Below are 19864 nucleotides of genomic sequence, written 5' to 3' on the forward strand. Positions count from 1 at the left end.
AATTGCGGAATAGGCTGGGGTATCATTGTACACAAACACACTCCCCCGGTCACACTCAATGTATCCTGCAAGCCTCTCTGGGTCTTTAAGAGGCCTTTAACTGGGTTTATTAAAAACTCTCTGAAATGAAGAGCTGCAATGAGGCGTTTATTGAGGGATGTTCTCCACTGTAAAGGTTAATAAGTTACTGCCACATAATTATGCATGTTGTATTAGGAAGCTTCTCGCTGTAATGGCCCACTAAAGAGTGCAAGTGTGGGTGTTTGTGTTTGTATTCAGTTATCTGTTTGTCTATAGATATACCCTTGCTACTTCACATGGCTTATAGTTCTGTATGAGATACATTTGCTATCTGACAATATTCATTTGATTTTAGTAAACAAACATGTTTCAAGAACAAATCACTCATCATCATGTAGATCTGTGGTTCTCAAACTTTTACACTGACTCAAATATTCAGCTCTCCAAGTACCACCACCACTGTGACGACCAGCAGGTTTATTCCTTATTTCAACATTGATTTTTTTGACCGTTTTCAGCCAAAGCCACACTAAACCAAAGGGTAGCACTAGACCTGGCATTGTCATGCTTGAAACATTCTCCTGAACAGCACTTCTTTTCCCATTAGTTCACGTTTGAACAACGATTCCAGTGTTTTAAATCCATTAATTTGACCTTCGCTTAATATCTTGCCATCACAGTTTAGCTCATAACTAATCATGGATGTATGCACATGCTACGTTCAAGAACATGACATGTAGCAGGCTAATACTGAAACAAAAATTACCGAAGAAAAAACAAAAATAAATTTCAGGACTGTTAATGTTAAATATTCTTGAAACAGGTTGTTATTTTAATTCAAAAATAATTATTTATGTGATTTTTTTGTGATTAAAAGGAATTATTTTAATATGCTATGTATTTATTTAATATTTATCTTATTTATTTAATATTATTTTATTATAAACATATTCTTATTTACTTTCTTTCTGAGAGTTAGAGTCACTAAGTGTGTCTTTTTGTCCCTTTATGTACTGATTTAACTGTGAAATAAAGTGCCAATTAGTAGTTCATAGATCTGCTGGTTGGCATATTTTTTACATTTCTGACAGAGCCAGGCTATCTGCTTCCCCCTGCATTCAGTTTCTAAGCTAAGTGATGCTAATCGCCTTCAGGTTCCAGCTCAGTACTTAATGCACAGACATGTCAGTGGTATTAATCTTCTTATCTAGCCCTCGGCATGACTTGGCAACTAAGAGTTATCCCAAAAGACCCAATGTCTCAGAGACGAACAGGATTTTAAAAGCAAAACAAAATTAAACAAGTTGTTAAACTGGACATTTAAATGCATCATCCCCTTTCCCTCCATCCTACCGTAGCACGCAGGAATAGAGGCCTACATCCTGGAGGTCAGCAGGTCTGAACCAGATGGCATCCTCCTCCTTGCTCATACGCACGCCGTCGAAAGAGATGGGCTCCTCGAAGTCGCTGTGGCCCAGACCAGAGCTGCGGTACCACATGAGGCTGAGGCCCACACTCTGCGCCTGGCTGTAGTTGGCCCGGATGTATCCATAGAACAGAGCGCACTTCAGCCGCACCGGCTCACCCTGCAGCACCCGGTACTTCAGGTAGTCCACTGACCAATCTGTACAGCCATCCACTGCAAAGACACAGAAAGAGAGATATTCAGGATAATGGCTCAGAAATAATCAAATATGCATGAGCACATACAGAATGGTTGCAGTGTGATAACAGAACATAGAAATATTACATTTGAAGCAAAGCAATATAGTGATATTATGCATCTTGATGTTACTTTCGAAGAACACACGAGTGGTATGAGGATTACCAGGTCATAAACCACCCACAATAATCCTCTTCCTATTCATAAGAAACAATTTATTAGTAATGAGACTTTAAGCTGTGCAGTATGCAAGTTTACATCTTTCTCACTATATACTGCAAGGATATGAACATCTTTTTCTTTTGGAGGATTGAAACTTGACTGTGCAATTCCTCCTCTCCTCTCCTCACCTCTCCTGCTCACACATTCAGGGCATGTGTGCCACCTAGGCTTCTGCAGAGACAGCTCACACACTATCCTGCAATATCCAAACACGCAACCACTGTGAAATTTGGGGATGACCTGTAAAATATCTCCAAAAATGATGCCCTGCTCCTTCCGAGTGCCGAGGATGCAGCACTGTTCCGGTGTCAAAGAGTTCAAGGCTAGTTCGTTAGCTAGGAATACGCCTGGAGCTCCTGAAGCAAAGCGTGTTTCATGTCCAACAGTTATATGGACAGTTATTTTTCCTTAGGCTCTTCGTCTTGCAGTTTTTTTCTTGTCCTGGGCTTGCTCAGCTATAATCCCACTCTCGAAAGATCGAAAGATACTCCAGCCTGACTGGACCGAGAGTTTGGCCTACATGTCCACCTGAGTTAGTGCGCATACTAGAGTAGAGTAGCTCATTTTCCAGATAAAATCAAATGGAGTACAGATGGGAACTGTATCTCCTGTCCTAATTTGTGAAATGTATACTTCAGCTGCTGCAGTACAACAAAGTGCAGAAGAAGAAAAAGTGAAGCAGAGGGCACAGCAGCTGAAAGGACATTTGACAAAAATCAGACAGTGGCACTGCCCCTCAGGCATACGGGTCTGTTCTAACTCCAGCCAGCAGATCTCTCCCTCTCAATCCCCGAGCTCCCAGAGGTTAACCTATGGCCACCTATCAGTCTCTGACTAATTAGCTACCATTTGTTTATCCAGCAGGTGTGTATTAGGGAGTACATGTGTGTGCATGTGTAACCAGAGAGATTGAGAGAGAGAGAGAAGGAGAGAGAAGTGGTGATGGTGTGTGAGATAAAGTAATAAGAGCCCTGCTGCGTGCCAGTCTGTGAGTGATACAGAGCCTCACAGGGACAGCTATGCTTGTAATTAATACTCTTAATTACCAGGGAAGTAATGTGTGTCTTTGTGTGTGCGTGTTTGCATGAGCGTGCATTCCCTATACGAATGGTTGTCTGCCTAATTATGTCTGTTAATTACCAGTAGGCTAAGCCACAAATGTGTTAGCGCTTACATATGAATGTGAGAGAAACAGAAAGTGTGTGAGCGTGCGACATAATGTGTGAAACCCTATCTAATTAACATCCCTAATAATGAAAGCAGGGCCCTTATAGATGCAAACAGGCACACGTGCACTCTCATATGTGTTCACATGCACTCGGCTTAACTTTAAACTCGATTATACTATCATTAATCACCTTACTGATAAACTCAGGCATGGAAGCCGAGCAAAAGTACTGCTGTGGATGGGGGCAAAATGTTAGCCAACTAAACATATAAGGAAATTCAGAAAGCCCTGAAAAGCAAGGGTAAAAACTTTTTTTTCAGAGATTGTTGGCCAAAACTAATTTAATTGTTATCTCGTATGTATGAGATAACACTTAAATTTTATTTTCAATATTCAATATTAAGTAGCCATGTGGAACACGCAGTCTCTTCACAATATGATTCCATCAGACCGTATATCTACACTGTTTAACCCAAGTCGGCACCTATGCACAGTCCCATTATGTTTTATAGACATTTTTAGTTAACTAATGAGATAAAACATTTTGTTTATGCTGCATTTTGCTGAACTTTCACTTCCCTTTGTATCGTGTCAGACATTTCCCTTAAACAGTCTAATTATGCCTAAAAAAATTTCCACCCAAAACCTAACTTTATCTTGTACGTACAAAATAAACTTGGTTTTGGCCAAAAAATGTTTTGCCAGTTAATATTTTCCCTAAATATTGAATATTTTCACCAATTCAACTTGTCATCAGTCAGCCCTGTTTAAGTTTCTGCAGGGGAACTGAAGCCTTTCTATGATTTTGTCAGAGTCACCAGACTACATTGACAAAAACAGCAATTCTACCTTGCAAAACACAGCAGTTTCTGGTCTTCCCCAGCCTTAATCGTTTTTATCATTTTTATCATTTTGTGACTTTAGTGAACCTGAACAAACCTTTAAAAGCAGCAAATTACACAACAACACAAACAAGGCAGCAGTAGACCAGGAACCTTTGTGTTCTGGGAGGTAAAATTACTATTTTTTATCAATAGAGTCTGGCGGCTTTGAAAAGAGCATTGATAACAGCTTTAGTGCTAAATTAAAGATGTCTTTACAGTTAGGTAAAGTAGTAAAAATATGCTAAATATAGCATACACCCTTATCTCAGATGGGCCTTTTTTAGGTGACTAAATTTGATTACATACAACCTCAGCTTAGCTTCCATGCCTGCACTCCTGCCTGCTTATTCATGCTGGGGGCATGCCGGTGCCACTGTAGGTAACACAATGTCTATGGGTAATGTAAACATCTCATACAACCCAACTAAATCCAAACGATCCCTTTAAATGGGAGATAATCATCAGAGAAAACATTAAACCACAAACAGCTATCCCTCCCCTGACATTAGAGTGAGTTTCCATTGAAGGCAGCAGGTAAGTCCACTGCCCTCTCTGCATATCAATCTGCTAATCAGCAGGGACAGCGGAGGCTTCATTCAGCCTTTTCTTTATTCAGCCTCTACACCTCTAATGGATATGACCTCTGCCTCTCTCTCACACTCTCCATCTCTGCCCTCCCTGCCACAACAAAAACTGTTTATTCTAACAAGCTTGTATTCTGGTTCACAATGAAAGAAAAACATTTTATCCAGTGTGGAGGCGCGCCTGTCAGTTTCTTTCAGCATGCAGATTTCCTACCCATGTGCCGTCCGAGAGACCAACCCCACATGCATGAGGGCGTGCGCATATAAACACACACAACAAGGAGACCTTTCATTCCTTACAGACCTCCAAATGGGAGTTGTTTAATGTGGTGGCCTTTTGTGGGGGGAAACCATATTTATGTCTGAAACTCAAAACGGTTTTATCAACTCAATTAGAGGCTGACATTTCCCACATCCCCATGCTGGGCCGGAAAATCAATGCTTCCCGCTGGAGGAATACTGCAGTCCTCACCTCTCACTCTCCCCTCTGCTGACAGCAAACACACACACACACACACACACACACACACACACACACACACACACACATACATAGACACACACACACATACAGGATCTCTCTCCCTGTTCCGTGCTGCACCTCTGGGACATCACACCTTTAGTAGCGATTCTGTTCAGCCACTCTTGGACAAGCCCGTAGTGTAAGGGATGTTTCCATATGGACACATTCCCACACGGCTGTCAGACTGAGGGAAAATTGGCCTCTTCCTCGATGAATCTTACTGCAGCACTGTAAGCTGCAGCACTCCTTTAGCGGCGACTCTGCTGCTGCTGCTCTAACACTGCTACATCACATGATGTGTAGGGCACAGGTATGGCTGGTGCAAGGAAAAAGCGAGGGGGAAATGTCAAGCTACAGGATATATGTGCATGTATGTGTGTGTGTGTGTGTGTGTGTGTGTGTCACAGAAACCTTATTACAGTGTGCAGACCTGTCCATCTTCCCGTGGCATTAAACCAAGGCAATAAATATAGACCCCTGAGCTACAATAAACTGACCCACATTCATGCATAAACACAAATGCACACAACACAAACATACACAATCACAGAGCGTGTCATCCAAGTCAACTCACGCTATCTTTTCCCCATAATCATATTTCGATTATCCTTCCACAACAGCATATCACTCAAGTGCGCCTCATTTTCCTACTTACATGTCTCTCATGTTGTCCTCAGCAGTCGCACTCTCTCTCTCATCGCTACCTGCTCTCCTAATGAAGTGTAATTATCAGATGTTGGGTGGGCGGCAGGGTTCTCACAGGCCAGGGAGACATTCAATGATCTATATGTGGATAAGGACTCTTAATAACTTTCCGTCTCTCTTATTCTCCTTCTCTCCTCCTCACCCACTCCACAAACACGACTCCATCTCGATCTCCCTATCGGGTCGACTCATTCCCTCTAGCTTGGCATTGATCTTCTCCCTCCTCCATCGCCTGTTTGGTGTTTTCTCACCGAACAATAATGACTAATTCCCTTTTTTGGTCTGGATTTATTTTCACATGAAACTAATTATTACCGTACAGAACCAACATCTTGTATAATCAATAACCCTAGAGGCTAAAATGACCAGCACACTCCACTGTACAAGTTCACCATGTGTATTCTTGGCAAGGGTTTATTATGTACTATGCATTTACATGGTTTTATAGCCCCACCAGGTGCAAGCACTGTGGCTGACCCCTAAAGCTAATTGTGCTGGATCTATAGTAAGTGGTTCACTGCGCTATAAGCCCCGGAAGAAGATGAAAACAACACCCATAATCTTCTTGGCAAATTACATGTTATTCCTACACATCTGCTGCCCTTACATAATATATGATAATTTGACATACAGAGTAGCAAAAGTAGAACAATTGAAATAAGCTCAGGTACCTTAAACATTCTGTTAGACTTGTTACCTGTCCATCTTTTTCTCTCTCTGAATAATCTTGCTACTTTATCTATTTGCTGAAATTGTAACAATATCCAGACACCACTAAATGACAATAGAAAATCAGAGGGAAAAAAATCAGCATTCCCTGGTTCCTCCTCCTAATGGCAGTTCCAAGAATCCACCACGCTTGAACAAAAACAACCAATTTAGCCGATACGTCATTCAGGAAAGCACAAATAATGTGACAGAAATAGATTTTTTTTATCTGAAGTTGCTTGTTTTTATTCAGTGGAAAAAAGCCATAATTGACATGTTTGTGTGTCAGCCATTATGTTTGGTAAAATGCTGAAAAGTACAGTGGAAGGATGGGAAAATACATGTTATAATGAATATGCCAATATGTAATCAATTTAGTGCTTTGAAGGCACAGAAAAGCACTGCAGGTGAATATTAAGGCAGAAAATAGAACATCTGTCTGATTCAATGTGACTTCCGGTATAAAACAAGTGCACTTCCTGTCTTCTTTCTGAATACAGACAAGAGAAAGATCATTTTATTGGTTAAACAAATGCAAATACAGATAATCATGTCTCTATGATAAGCCTAGGTAATCAAAGCATCCCAACTGTTTGAACTCTACGTGACTTTTAGGTGTTTGCATCCACCTGTTTCCAAATACATTTTCGGCTGAGTCAGCTCAGAAACAACAGAAAGTGGAGTAGTGAGTTGCAGACTCAGGGCTTTGAAGCTGAAATGACATTTTCTGCAAACTACAACCTGATAAGAAAAATAAGCTTCTGTGCCATCCATTTTTGTTGTTGTCTGGGACCCACAACATTAGAACAAACCGAGTTAATGGAGCCTGGCTTTGTTTCGGTCGGGGCCAGGATCCGCTTTAAGTGGAACTGACATGACTTGAATTAACAATAATACCAGAGCTTCTCTAGATAGGGGTTGAAAAAAATCACAAATAATCTATAATTAATTCAGTTTCAGAGTTTGCAGCTACACCAACTGGAAAGGTTATCCTTGCAATCATTTATGAGCATAAATTATGTACATGTATTACACGTTATATGTTCCTCTGCAGCATGGTTGTGTATTATTGTTCTCACAATCTCTTTGTACTATAAGTAACTTATCTGACCTTTTAATCTCTCTCTCTCTCTGCTGTGCCACTCATGTTTGTCTGTCTCCAAATCATTCACTCTCACTGACAGTTCTGACAGCACAAACAATCTTTATTTATATACAATTGTGGACCAATACTGAACCTTTCCTCCAAAGATCATGGTGAACTGACTTTACTATCTATAGAGACTGTATCCCAGACACATCTGCAATGCTGCACTTTCCAGTGTTTTTACAGTCATTTCGAATAAGTTCGCCATCAACAGTGTAAGTATAATTGATTTATACATATTTAACAATCTACGTGTGAAATTTCATTCATGTACATGGAGATTTACATGTCTAATTACAATATGAAAGTAAATCTAATGAGAGAAAGCAGTAAGACCGCTTGGGTGACACTCAGGCGACGATCTTAAAAAGTACATCTTTATTTTTACTATACTGTATTTTATTGTGAAGGACAGAAGTATGGTCCGGGTGAGTTGATAACGATGGTTGATAACGGTGTGTCAGCAGCCCCCATTGTTTTACAGCGAGGAGATCCAAGTGTCCGATTTGGGATACAGTTAGCACACGGCTAATTCACTGACGTTAGCGTCCTTTAGCCGACTCTGGTAAACCCGAGGCTAACTTACACGGCTAAAACAATAAACGGTTTGACGAAGTTAGACTTTAGTTTCACACCATTTTATTAATTGGAAGCATAACATGATAATTTATATTAGTAGTTAATGTGAAATTTTGATAGAATCTTAGCCGAACAGTGTCCGATTTGGGATACAGTTATGCTTTCCAAAAAACAAACTGTGGACTTTCACCCAGGAGTGTGGGGTACGCGTCCCATGTGAAAGAAGTAAAGGAGATTCAACTTAAGACTCAAGTCACATGAATCACGTTTTTGAACGTAATTTACATTTCTTACGTAACATGTGGTAGTCATGTGACTCTTGTAACTACTTCACTTCCTCCATTTACATACATTTACTGTTTAATAGATGTGTGTGGGGGGGGGGATCGACACAGCATAGTATCGCAATGTTGTACGTGGCAAAATAATATCGATTCATGGCTGCAGAGTATCGATATTTAGCGTTCTGCCGGCCGGCCGTTACTATTTTCTACTTTTTTTTTCCGGGGGCCGTGGCGGGCTCACTTTTAGGAATATACTGGAGATACTGGTATCATATGAAACTAAAAGATCTAAGGAGTCTACCTCTGAGCATCAGGATATCGTGTGAAGTTGTTGAAATGACACAGATTTTTTAAAATGTTTCCTTTAAAAAAAAAAAAATAGAGCAGTAACGCTTCTTGTTGAGGAAAGTTTGACCAAATGCTGCAATTGGACGACATCCGTACATGTTTGATAGACTGAGAATTTTCTCTAATTTGACAAAACAATTCTTGATTTAATTTATTTTGTGGACACAAAATGCAGTTAAACAGTTAAATCGCATTATATTGTATCGCAATACTCACCATATCGCAAAATGCTTAAAATCGCAAAAATATCTTATCGTGACTCAATTATCGAGATAAAATTGCATCGTAGGGCCTCTGGGGATTCACACCTCTACTGTTTAACCTGTCTTTTATCATGCCTTACCAGGAAGTTTTTTGCCCTACAGCTTGTTGCAAAAACATTTAGAGAGGGAGCCAAACTTTATCTTGTAGAAATTTACCTTCCTCTTCCTCTTTCTGTTATGACAGAGTAACACACATAACAGGTTGTGCCCATTTATTTTATTTTAATAATTTACAAAAACCCTCAACAGCAATTGTCACATTCATTTTGTTGTTCATCTTCCTGTTTACTTCCTGTCAGTTTCGTTTATTGTTAGCTGGGGCTGTTTGGGGGGATACTGTACATCCACTGTTGGTACATGATGGGAAAATATTATAATAATGCATCCACACTGGAGCAATATGAGTTTTTTTTTTTAGGAAAGTATGAATATCAGAGCCCAATTTCATGCCATCTGGCCAGTAGTTTGCTCTCCCTTAATATTGCTCTGAGACAAAATGTTGGGCCAAACAACTGCTGCAGAAAGGAACCAAAGTATTCACATTCCCGTCGTCTGTATTTCATCTAAGCTTGAACTCAGCACAAAGGAAAAGTATATATGATTATGATTATGGTTTGGAAGAGCAGACAGACAGAAACAAACAGAGCGATAGAGGCATGTGAGACTGTGATGGGATGTGATGTGAAGGCTGCATATGCAAAACAAACAAGCAGCATGTCTGCCAGGCCTGCTGCCACACAGCTTCCCACCGACACAAACCCCCCACCTGAACAGCCCAGTGCCAGACTTGGAATATTTCCCCACTGCCATGGCTATTGTTGCTCAAATCTGGCTGCTGCTGCTGATTGTTCAAAGAAAGTATTGAGTAATTTACCCTGTATTTGGTTCTTTCACGGGCTTGTTATTTTGTTTGTATCGAGAATGTCCTTTTCTCCTGCTTGTAGTCGATTCCAGCTCATTTCCCTCTGTAGCTTTTTCTCATCATAACTCACAAAAAATACAGAGTTATTCCCAGAGCTTTGAATATTTTACACCAGAGGTTTTCAAACAGTGAGGCACATCGCCGCGGGGAGGGAGAGACATGAGGCAGAGATAGTGAGCAAGGTGAAAGGGACAGGTGTGTGCTGGTGTTCTGAAACAATGGGGAGGAAGTTACTGTAGTTTGGCTCGCGGATTTCACTCAACAAGCCCAGCAGCTGAACACACCTCATGGAGACAATAAAGGTGTTTTAAAAGACATGAAAATCTACATATATTACTTATCTCAGTCATATCACAAAGAGCAGGCACATATTTTTAGGGAAGCAGGATTTATATCAGCCTCGATAAATAACAAATGGTAAATGGACCTGCACTTATATAGCGATTTTCTATTCGCTTTGCAACCAGTCAAAGCGCTTTACACTACAGACTGTGTCATTCACCCATTCACACACACATTCATACTGGTGGCAGAGGCTACCGTAAACGGTGCCACCTGCCACCATCAGGAATTCATTCATGCATTCACAATGAACGCAGCATCGGAAGCAATTTTTGGGGTTCAGTATCTTAGCCAAGGATACTTCCACATGTAGACTGCCATGGTCAGGGAGCGAACCACTGACCAACTGAGCCACATTCGCCATTATCAGCTGGAAATTGGAGCTTTTGATAATGACATTATACAAATTATTAGATAAATTAGCGGGCAATAATACTTACCTCAATTGCTTTCTTTGACTCAACAAGCACAACATCTACAAACTCTGAACAGTAGATGGTCGGCACCTTTGAAGTTGGTTCGCAAGAACCAATAAACACGTATTGAGTATACACTGACATGTCTGATTTGACAGATTATGTCACAGCTTTTAATTTTAATTCTTTAGCAAAATGCTCTATAGAAGCCAACGTTTATGGGTTGAATGCACAAATAAATGAACATGTGAAGAGTTAGAGCTGTTGTTGTGTTAACAATGTGATGTCAGTTAGACCTGGTCAGAGAAATCATTAATGTTTCCTCAACACATCTCAGCCTTTTTTAACCATCAGGTGTTTATAAACTACAGACTATATACATATTTTTAAATACAAAATTATTAATTATCAGTTATCTTATCAGTATTGGCCATGAAAAGCAATTATCGTATATATATATATATATATATATATATATATATATATATATATATATATATATATATATATATATATATAATTATCAGTATACTGGATAAAATCCATATGTTCATCTCTATGATAAGATGTGAATCTGATTAAATATCACAGAAAAAAAGACTCTTTATCACTCAAAAACTTGCCTGAGAGTCATCAAGTTTTCAGGTTGTCCTGAGTATCAATGCAATTAAGTGATAGTTGTCTGTACATTTCAAACAACAATGTTAATTGCTAATTTTTGATACTTTTAATGATGCCAATTTGGGAAAATGTGAAGAAACAGAGTCTAAAAAATCACACTCCATTTCTGTTTACATCCCCCCAGAGCCCCCAAATTATGGGAACTGTAGTTTCAACACTTAGAGCATGGTTATCCTAGAATTAGAAGCACCGCAAAGAGTAAAAATAGGAGTAACAAAACCCATTAATATTAACTTAAAATGTAATGTTAAAGTCACTGGGGAGGAAGCTGTAAAATCAGCGTGACCTCTGACAGTAACTGCCTGTTTTGTTCTCATAATGTTCTGGTAGAATCCTTGTACTTGTTTTGGAAGTGTCCTATTCAAAGTGTCTTATTACTGCAACCTTTTGGAAATGTGTTAATTGCACTCCGGCTGATTTACTACAATTTAATTAGGTCCCAGACTCTGCTTCGTGTCTGTAACAACAAATCTTTCACACTTAATCAGAGGAGAACGCTCTTCTTTTCTTCTTTCTGGGTTTACAGTCAGCAACTAAAAATTTATGATTCAATCTTGTTTTAGCTCTAATCTTTAACATTTAGAAACACTGCAGACTGCCTCAGTGCCAGGTGAAACAAGGCCCGCCCAAAGACTGTATGAGCATGGACTAAGATGGCCACACCGCTATTAGGAACCTTGCCTAATGAGTAAATGTGTGATAATGAAGTTTCTTAATGTCGGCTGTAATGGCTGTTATGCTCCAATGGCTGTCTTTTTTCTCTTCTTCCCTTTATATTATATTTATATACATACTTACATAATGTTTTTCAAGGTTATTATTATATTATATATTGTTATACTGTTGCTGTTGCGTTGGCAACCAGGTGGGAAATGCAATAAAAAAAGTTTAGAATTAGAAAACAGCTGATCAGTCCCTATATGTTCCCTATAAAAAGAGGCCATTACCCCCATTAGGCTCTACTCAGAAAATGAATCCTGGCCGTCCCTCTGTGTGTGTGTGTGTGTGTGTGTAAATGTGCGTGTAAATGTGTGTGTGTGTGTGTGTGTGTGTAAATGTGTGTGTGTCATCGTATCCTTCTGTATGTGAATTCAATCAGAGCCACTATTTCTAAGCATCTTACGTTATTAATGTTCATTCCTGACATTATTCGTAGTGCATGCACTGTAAATTGTGCTGTAATTCACAGCAGCGTTACATTAAACTACTGAACCTGCACCTGAGGACCACAGACAGGATACAGGAACAACAGGGAAATGAAGTAAATCTAATTTGTGGCAGTGGATGTTGACATTTGCATACATATTGGCAGAGTAATTTCAAAGGCAACGTGAAGCTTTCAGAGATAAACCAAAAACAATACCTAAAAATGAAGCAAATCCTCAACAATGAGATTTCCCACACGGAACCTAAGCAGGAAAATGTATTTGAGGCTAAAATGGCTAGAAAAAGTACAACAGGATGGGATGTGTAAATCTACATATACATTACAGTATTAAAAGTAGTTCTGTAGGCAAATCAGAGAAACTTTCAAGTTTGCCTGAAGGTGACGGTCCTGTTTCTATTGTTTCGTACAGAAACCAGGGTGAGTTTGTTGCCCTTGACCAAGTTCAGCACAGCTCACTCAGATCCTTTTAATAACTCTCCAATTGACTTCAAATTAACCAGAACCCGTTATAGAACAGAAATTTCCCCTGTTGTGTGAGAAAGGGTGTCACTGAGACATTAGCTTTTTGACTTTACTCTCTCTCTCTCTCTCTCTCTCTCTCTCTCTCTCTCTCTCTCTCTCTCTCTCTCTCTCTCTCTCTCTCTCTCTCTGTCCCTCACTCATCCTTTCTTCCTTTCTCTTCATGATAAAGGGCTCTTTTTTAAGGAGAACAGAAAGCTTGTCAGGATTTGGCCAGCTGGAGAAAGTCATTTGAGGCCCAAATTGATGTGCTTGGGACTCTCAATAGTATCTCTCCAATAGTGGGGGCAGCACTGAGGGAGATGTGGTGGCCGGGACATTGTTCCTCGTAAATGGCTCTTTATTTCATAGGCGAAGTTGGGAAATGAGCAGCGCCGTTCATGGCTCCTGCTGCACTGGGGAGGACGATCATGCGTAAAATGGAACAAGAAGAAACAGCAGCCCCTAATATCTTAACAACTAAAAAGTCTACGGCTCCCCTACATCATGTGCAGTTTTACTGGTAATGGAAACACATGCAAATAAAGTCCCTATAAGTTATAAAGTCAGGGCTGTGTGTGAACACCATCCATCATGCTGACGGAGTGCGGGCAGGCTACATAGACATGAATCCATACATAGCACGACTGGCTGAGCCAAGCCTCTTGGACCATGACTGGAAGGAAAAAGGCCTGAAAGAGGAGAAGGGCTTCAAATCACGACAAGTGTAGTGTGTGTGCACATGTGAGGGAATTTCTGTGTTTGTCAGCCTGCTGTGTAGTATTAAAATGCCAGTAATTTCTCCTCTCTCTCTCTCTCTCTGTCTTTCTGTGTGTGTGTGTGTGTATGTGTATGTGTGTGCGTGCGTGCTGGGGCTCTCCATTGTGCAGCTGCGATCCATGAGATTCAGGCTGAGCTGTCACTCTGCTAATCTCCCCCAGTAGAAATACAGCTTGGAAAATGTCATCTGAACATTCCGAATTGTGTTTACACTCGCTGCAGGTTCCATCGCTTCTAATTTGACAAGTCATTATCACCCATGCTCCTCTCCCTCTTCCCTCTCGCGGCCTGAGACACAAAAATAAGAGAGGAAGGAGGGAAGAATGAAGGAGACAAAACAAGGGCATTAAATTCCACTCACGCACACACACACAATTGTTCTCTCAATAATCAGGTAATCCACACACCTAGGCTGGAATAGGGAGGATTATTGTTACTTTCATTAATTCACACAGGCTATTCTGCTTCAAATGTCTCTGGAAACTTCACATCTTTTTAGAAAGTCATTCCCTCCGGTCCGCTTTTATTTATTCAATAGGAAAAACTAGACGGAAAGGTCTCATGGTGAAGCTGTTGGCTGTCTGGTAGAAAGCAGCAGCTAGTGGTGATATGCAGGGTGAGACCTACAGGGGAGCAAAGGGGAGCTTGGCTCCGCTTAATAACACATGAGCTCCCCTGAAAATATGATTCGTAAAATACTGACAATATGCTATTGTTGCCATTTGCCATTTTCTACTTTTCTTTATCTTCATGGGTTTGTTGCAGCCTGGCGTGCTCTGTTTCTGATTTAATGCTCACACATTTGCATGTTTTTATAAGCTGATCCATGAGCTTAAGGAACTAGAAATATCTCCTGTTGTCAAGTTGTATTTCAGGTTCGTCCTGTTTACTAAATTAGTAACATTTAATTGCATAGGAGCCTTATAGGATGGTAATGATTGTTCCAAGTAAACAGAGTTGTGGTTCGTGAAAAACTCTAAGTTTTGATTTACATAAAATGAATGATGAGTTAATAGTAATAGTTTTGACTAGATTTTTCATTAGTTTTAGTTTTAATTTGATTGTGAATTTTTGTTTTCAAATTAAGTAAGTTTGAATTAGTCTTTAGCGAGATATTGCTAGGTTTTTTGTTTTTTTTTTTGAAAATGCTTAGTTTTAGTTTAGTATTTATTAGTTTTAGTTTTTTGTAATGGTGTTTTTGTTTGGTGTGAGATTCAAACAGGTCACAATAAAGCTCCGGGGGGTTTTGAAATGTGGTTCGCGTGAAGTGCTGAACTTTTTGAAGGCAATCGTCTCACATAGTCGTGTAGACATCCCAGTCTCAATAAACATATTCACCAAAGCTTCCTGTACGAAAAAAGTTGACAAAGATGAAAATGACGGACATTTTTTTACTTTAATTTTTGTTAGTTTTAGTTAGTTTACCAACCACACAATACAGTTTCAGTTAGTTACCGTTTTATATTTTATTTCAGTCAACTTAAATGTTTTTTTCAATTCTAGTTTTATTTATTTTGTTATCAAGTTTTTGTACACTATAACCTTGCTCTGCAGAGGCCTTCATCCATGAGTGACGGACACCTCGCTGAGAATTAACCCTGGAAAACATGGAAAAATCCTGAAAAAATAATCCAGGGGGTTACATATGAAAAAACTCAAAAATATGTTGTACAATATCTTGTGTCTGAGCTTGATAAAAATGAGTACATGCATTAATAAACTCATGATAAATATAATACACATTCTGAAAAAGAGTCCTGAAACTGAGCTGAATCTTGTGACCTCTATACCAGATGAGCAACTGTAGAACCTGATAATGTAATACATTCCAGATAATGTAATAAAGTAAAACATTAATGGAAGGTTATTACATAATCAGGTTAGCCTTCATTTCGCAAGTCCTGATAATGTAATAATTCCCCAATATTGTAATAATTCACCAGCAGACCACCCATTACTTGAGTTCAAGTGGTGATACTGTGTAGGCAACTCTAGCTCAAGAGCTCTAGCGCCACCAACAGGTCAAAGTTGGATGTTTATTAACTTTGACCCGTTCATCCGTTTTTCACAAACGAGGTATCCATGACACACGAATGCATTCAACAGCTTCTAAATCAAAAGGTGCTTAGTGTTATACTTTATTTTTTTTTATTACATTTTCAATGGACTCAAGTGCAGATTTTTATTACATTATCGGGGTTATTACATTATCGGAAATGTATTACATTATCAGGTTCTACAGCAACCTATAGCCTCAGGGGGGCGGGGTTACTGCTAAATACACAATCTAACTGCAGACAGGGACACACCATAGACTGTTTATAAATAATGGACGTAGTCACCGTGACGTCACCCATTGATTTGTGGACTGCCCGTTGGAAGCCTCGAGTTCAGCGTTACACTCGTCGCCATCTTGCGTCGCCATCATGTTCCCGATACGCGGAGCAGACCATAATTGGACTGTGGCGGAGCGCGAGGGATCTGACGACACTGACTACAGCCTCTCTACACCGGCAACCTGACTGAGAGAAGCCGCTGCTAATTCATGTTAGCATTAACTGGAGCATTAACTGGGATGTTAGTTTTGGCTAGCAAAAAAACAAAAACAAAATGTATCTTTCTTACCTCAGAAAACTGAGCAGCGACTCCTTGGAGTGTCTGTTAGTCCAACCAAACACTGAACAAGACATTTTACTGAACAAAACGTTCAAATAAACTGTCATTAAGTGAAAATATAGTGTGAAAGGGTCAAAGTTATGAGACCAAACCACTAAACGTCCTCTTTTCTATCTATATAACGTTATATATAACTTTATTGACACGTTGCCGTGGATACGCTCTGCTTCTCTCCTGGTGACGGCTCGCCTTGTTAGTGACCTGTCAATCAAAGCTAGAAACGCCCCAAATCATACGATTCTTTATCTTCTATTTTCTTCTAAATGGGGCCATTATTAGAACTATTGACATCAAATTGTCTTGAAGAAGATTTTTTACTAGCGATTGAGACCATAATGTTGTCCCTGAAAAATTTTTCTGAGGTAATAAATCAAGTGAGAAGTTTTCAAATTTAGCACTGAAATGAATGGGCAGATTTCTTTTGCAGCCAAACTTAGCACCCCCTACTGGAATTTTCAGTGAATTGCAGGCTTTATGCACTTCCTGGTGGCTTCCATGCTCAGGCACGGAGATTGCCGCCTGGGACACACAGAGAAGGAAACGATATCTCACCACCAATGGTTAAGGCTAGAGTTGTGGTTAGCTGTGCTGATCCCTGCAGATCAGTATTCAGATGGAGCTCTCCATGGTGCTGAATGGTATAACCCTCGTGTTATTGATGCAGACCACAGTATACAATATTAATGGTTCTATGCATTGGCCCTGCTTGGCTGTCAGGTTGGTTGTAGATAAATTGCTATATAACTTTGGTCATCAATGCACATTTTTGTTCATTATTTACCATGTTTCATAATACATTGGGATGTTTTATTCATCTCTGCCATTAAGCCTCTTACTGTATGTATTTCGTCTTTATAGAAAACTTGTACGCATTTATGCTCAAGCATTAACTGCTTATGTCTGCATTCATTTCTTCTCTCTGCCATCTGTTTGTGTAGGGAAGAGAATGTGATGTTTTTGGTGTGCTGGATAAATTTAAACCGATTTTATGTTTGAAAACAAGAAATTCTGGTGTCGTGACTCATATCGAAATGATTTACTTTAATGTTATTTAACATTTTGCCTGTTTGGTGTATTTCCTCGCTTTGACCTCTAAAACAAACCGGCACAAGAGGAAATCCATTTCTCAAAAACAAAATGGAAATAAATAAATAAATTCATGGTCATGGTTGAATAGGAAATGTGATGCTAAATCAAGGTGATGGCAGGAGAATTGACAATGAGAGAGAGGGGGTGGGAGCAGTGACCCATCCGTCTATGCAGTCGGTAAAGAGACATCTCCAGTAAGGGCGTCACTCGAGGCCAGAGAAGTTAATGACACTACTGCCCTAGGCTTGGACCCAGGCACCAGGCCCAGGATCATGAAAAAAAAACAACACACATACACACACACACACACACACACACACACACACACACACACACACACAAACACAGCTCAAGTGATTTCTATTAAAACTTCTTTTTTTTTAACAGTATGCCCTCTAAAGAAACCAAACTGCCATGAAGGACTGATACAATGTGAGAGCGAGGTCTCCCCATCAGTCCACACTCATCATCTGATGCTGCTTATTGACTGATAACTCAAAGTTGAAGTGTTGCTTGTGTTCTGTCTGCTGGCACCTGCCCGCTAATAGATTTCTCCTATTTCACCTCATCCTCTCTCTGACTCCACTGTACTTCTCACTTTTCTCCACTCCTTCCCTTTTGTTATAGTTGTCTGAGGTGCAAGCAAGGTGAGAGATCCGCAGAGAGTGACCACTTATAACACAACAACACTGAGGCACTTCTCTCATAGACAGCAACACACAACATGTTATAGAACAGAGAGTATGATGAAGATTTATAACTTATTTCTTCAATCGCCCCTCAAATTTCTTTTTTTTTAAACCTCAGCTCCCTCTCTCTCTCTTTTACTATTATAAGGCACAACTTGGGTAAAATAGACAGCATTTTTCAGACTGCACTTATTTATAGTTTTCTTTTAGTCTTAAAACCACTCAAAGTGCTTTATAACACAAGCGAGCATTCACCCATACATCGGTGGCAGAGGCCATTGCTATATTGTTTTATTTGGCTGTCGCTATCTTGATCTTTGCAACCAAAGCATGCACAGAACATTTTTGGGAAGGACGCTATGTTATCAGCTAAGGCTCGTGCATGTGGCATCCATTATTCAAAATGAAAAGCTGAATCCTGAGAGTGTATTTTACTCCAACTGAACAATAAACAAGATATTTTTGAGCAACCAAAATGTTAATTTTGTAAACTGAAACATCTGAATTAAAAACACACAAGGCGCCGTGGTAACGAGCTGTCACAGCAGTTACAGCAGCCCTGCACTAATCCATACCCTGCTTTATTGTCTTTTTTACTCTAAATGGGACCATAATCTACAAAATGAACACCATACTGTATTGAAGAAGACTTGAAACTAACGATTGAGACCATAAACTCATTAGAAAAATGTTTACTGAGAAGCAGGAGGTTGCCACTCGGGCGCAGCCACAGGGAGCAATTTAGGGTACAGTATCTTTTCAAGGGCGCTTCGACATGCAGACTGCAGGGGCCAGGGATCGACCTTCTGATTAGTGGACAACCACTCTGCCTCCTGAGCCACAGCTGCCCGGGGGGGAGGACACTGAAGCTACAGTATGATGCCCCCACCGAGTTTCACACCCTTGGTTTCTTGCCATGACACCTTCCGGCTTATACCCATCATTGATCCTCAATCGATCTTCTGTTCATCCCCTTGTGCACGACTCTCATTTAATCCCCTCTTCAAACTCAACTGCTCTCAGAACCAACCCTCAATCACCTGCTCTCACCTTCATTCCAACACAGGAATTTGCACATATTTTCTTTGTTGGTTTAGAAGCATAACATGGCAGTGAAAAGTCCAATGTGTGCCGGTTATGCACACAAGCACTATAAGGGTATATGTGCTATCTACACTGTACGTATTACACCACTTCAATTGAGGGAGCCGATAAATGAGCAAGTGCCGAAGATGAAAGCACATTTTCAATTAAGATGAGTATGAAGCCTGGTTCATTAATAATGCAAAAATCATTACCCCCATTACGATAGCGCCCCAGTTTAAAGACACTGTATATGTGCATGTGTGTTTGCTTGCCAGTTTTTGCATGCAAGCGTGTGTCTAGTGTGTAAGTAAAATGGATTCTTCAAGTGATTTGGTGCCAATCATTCATCCCCCTTAATGGCCAATGGGAAAAGCTTTACGGCTTCTCAGAAACCTGCACAGCTTATGTGTGCATGTGC

The 19864-nt window shown here is 40.0% G+C and overlaps 1 protein-coding gene across 5 annotated transcripts in view; it reads right to left on the reverse strand.

Annotated features, from left to right (window-relative positions):
• Positions 1–19864, reverse strand: part of il1rapl1a (interleukin 1 receptor accessory protein-like 1a) — a 332191-nt gene that overhangs the window by 116276 nt on the left and 196051 nt on the right. For all 5 annotated transcript variants that reach the window (XM_059342254.1, XM_059342258.1, XM_059342255.1 and 2 more), the window contains one exon: positions 1375–1660. In XM_059342254.1, coding sequence (XP_059198237.1) covers positions 1375–1660 — 286 coding nt within the window. The remainder of the gene's footprint in view (positions 1–1374; positions 1661–19864) is intronic.

Source organism: Centropristis striata, chromosome 10, assembly GCF_030273125.1.
Source record: "Centropristis striata isolate RG_2023a ecotype Rhode Island chromosome 10, C.striata_1.0, whole genome shotgun sequence".
Taxonomy (NCBI): Eukaryota; Metazoa; Chordata; class Actinopteri; order Perciformes; family Serranidae; genus Centropristis; species Centropristis striata.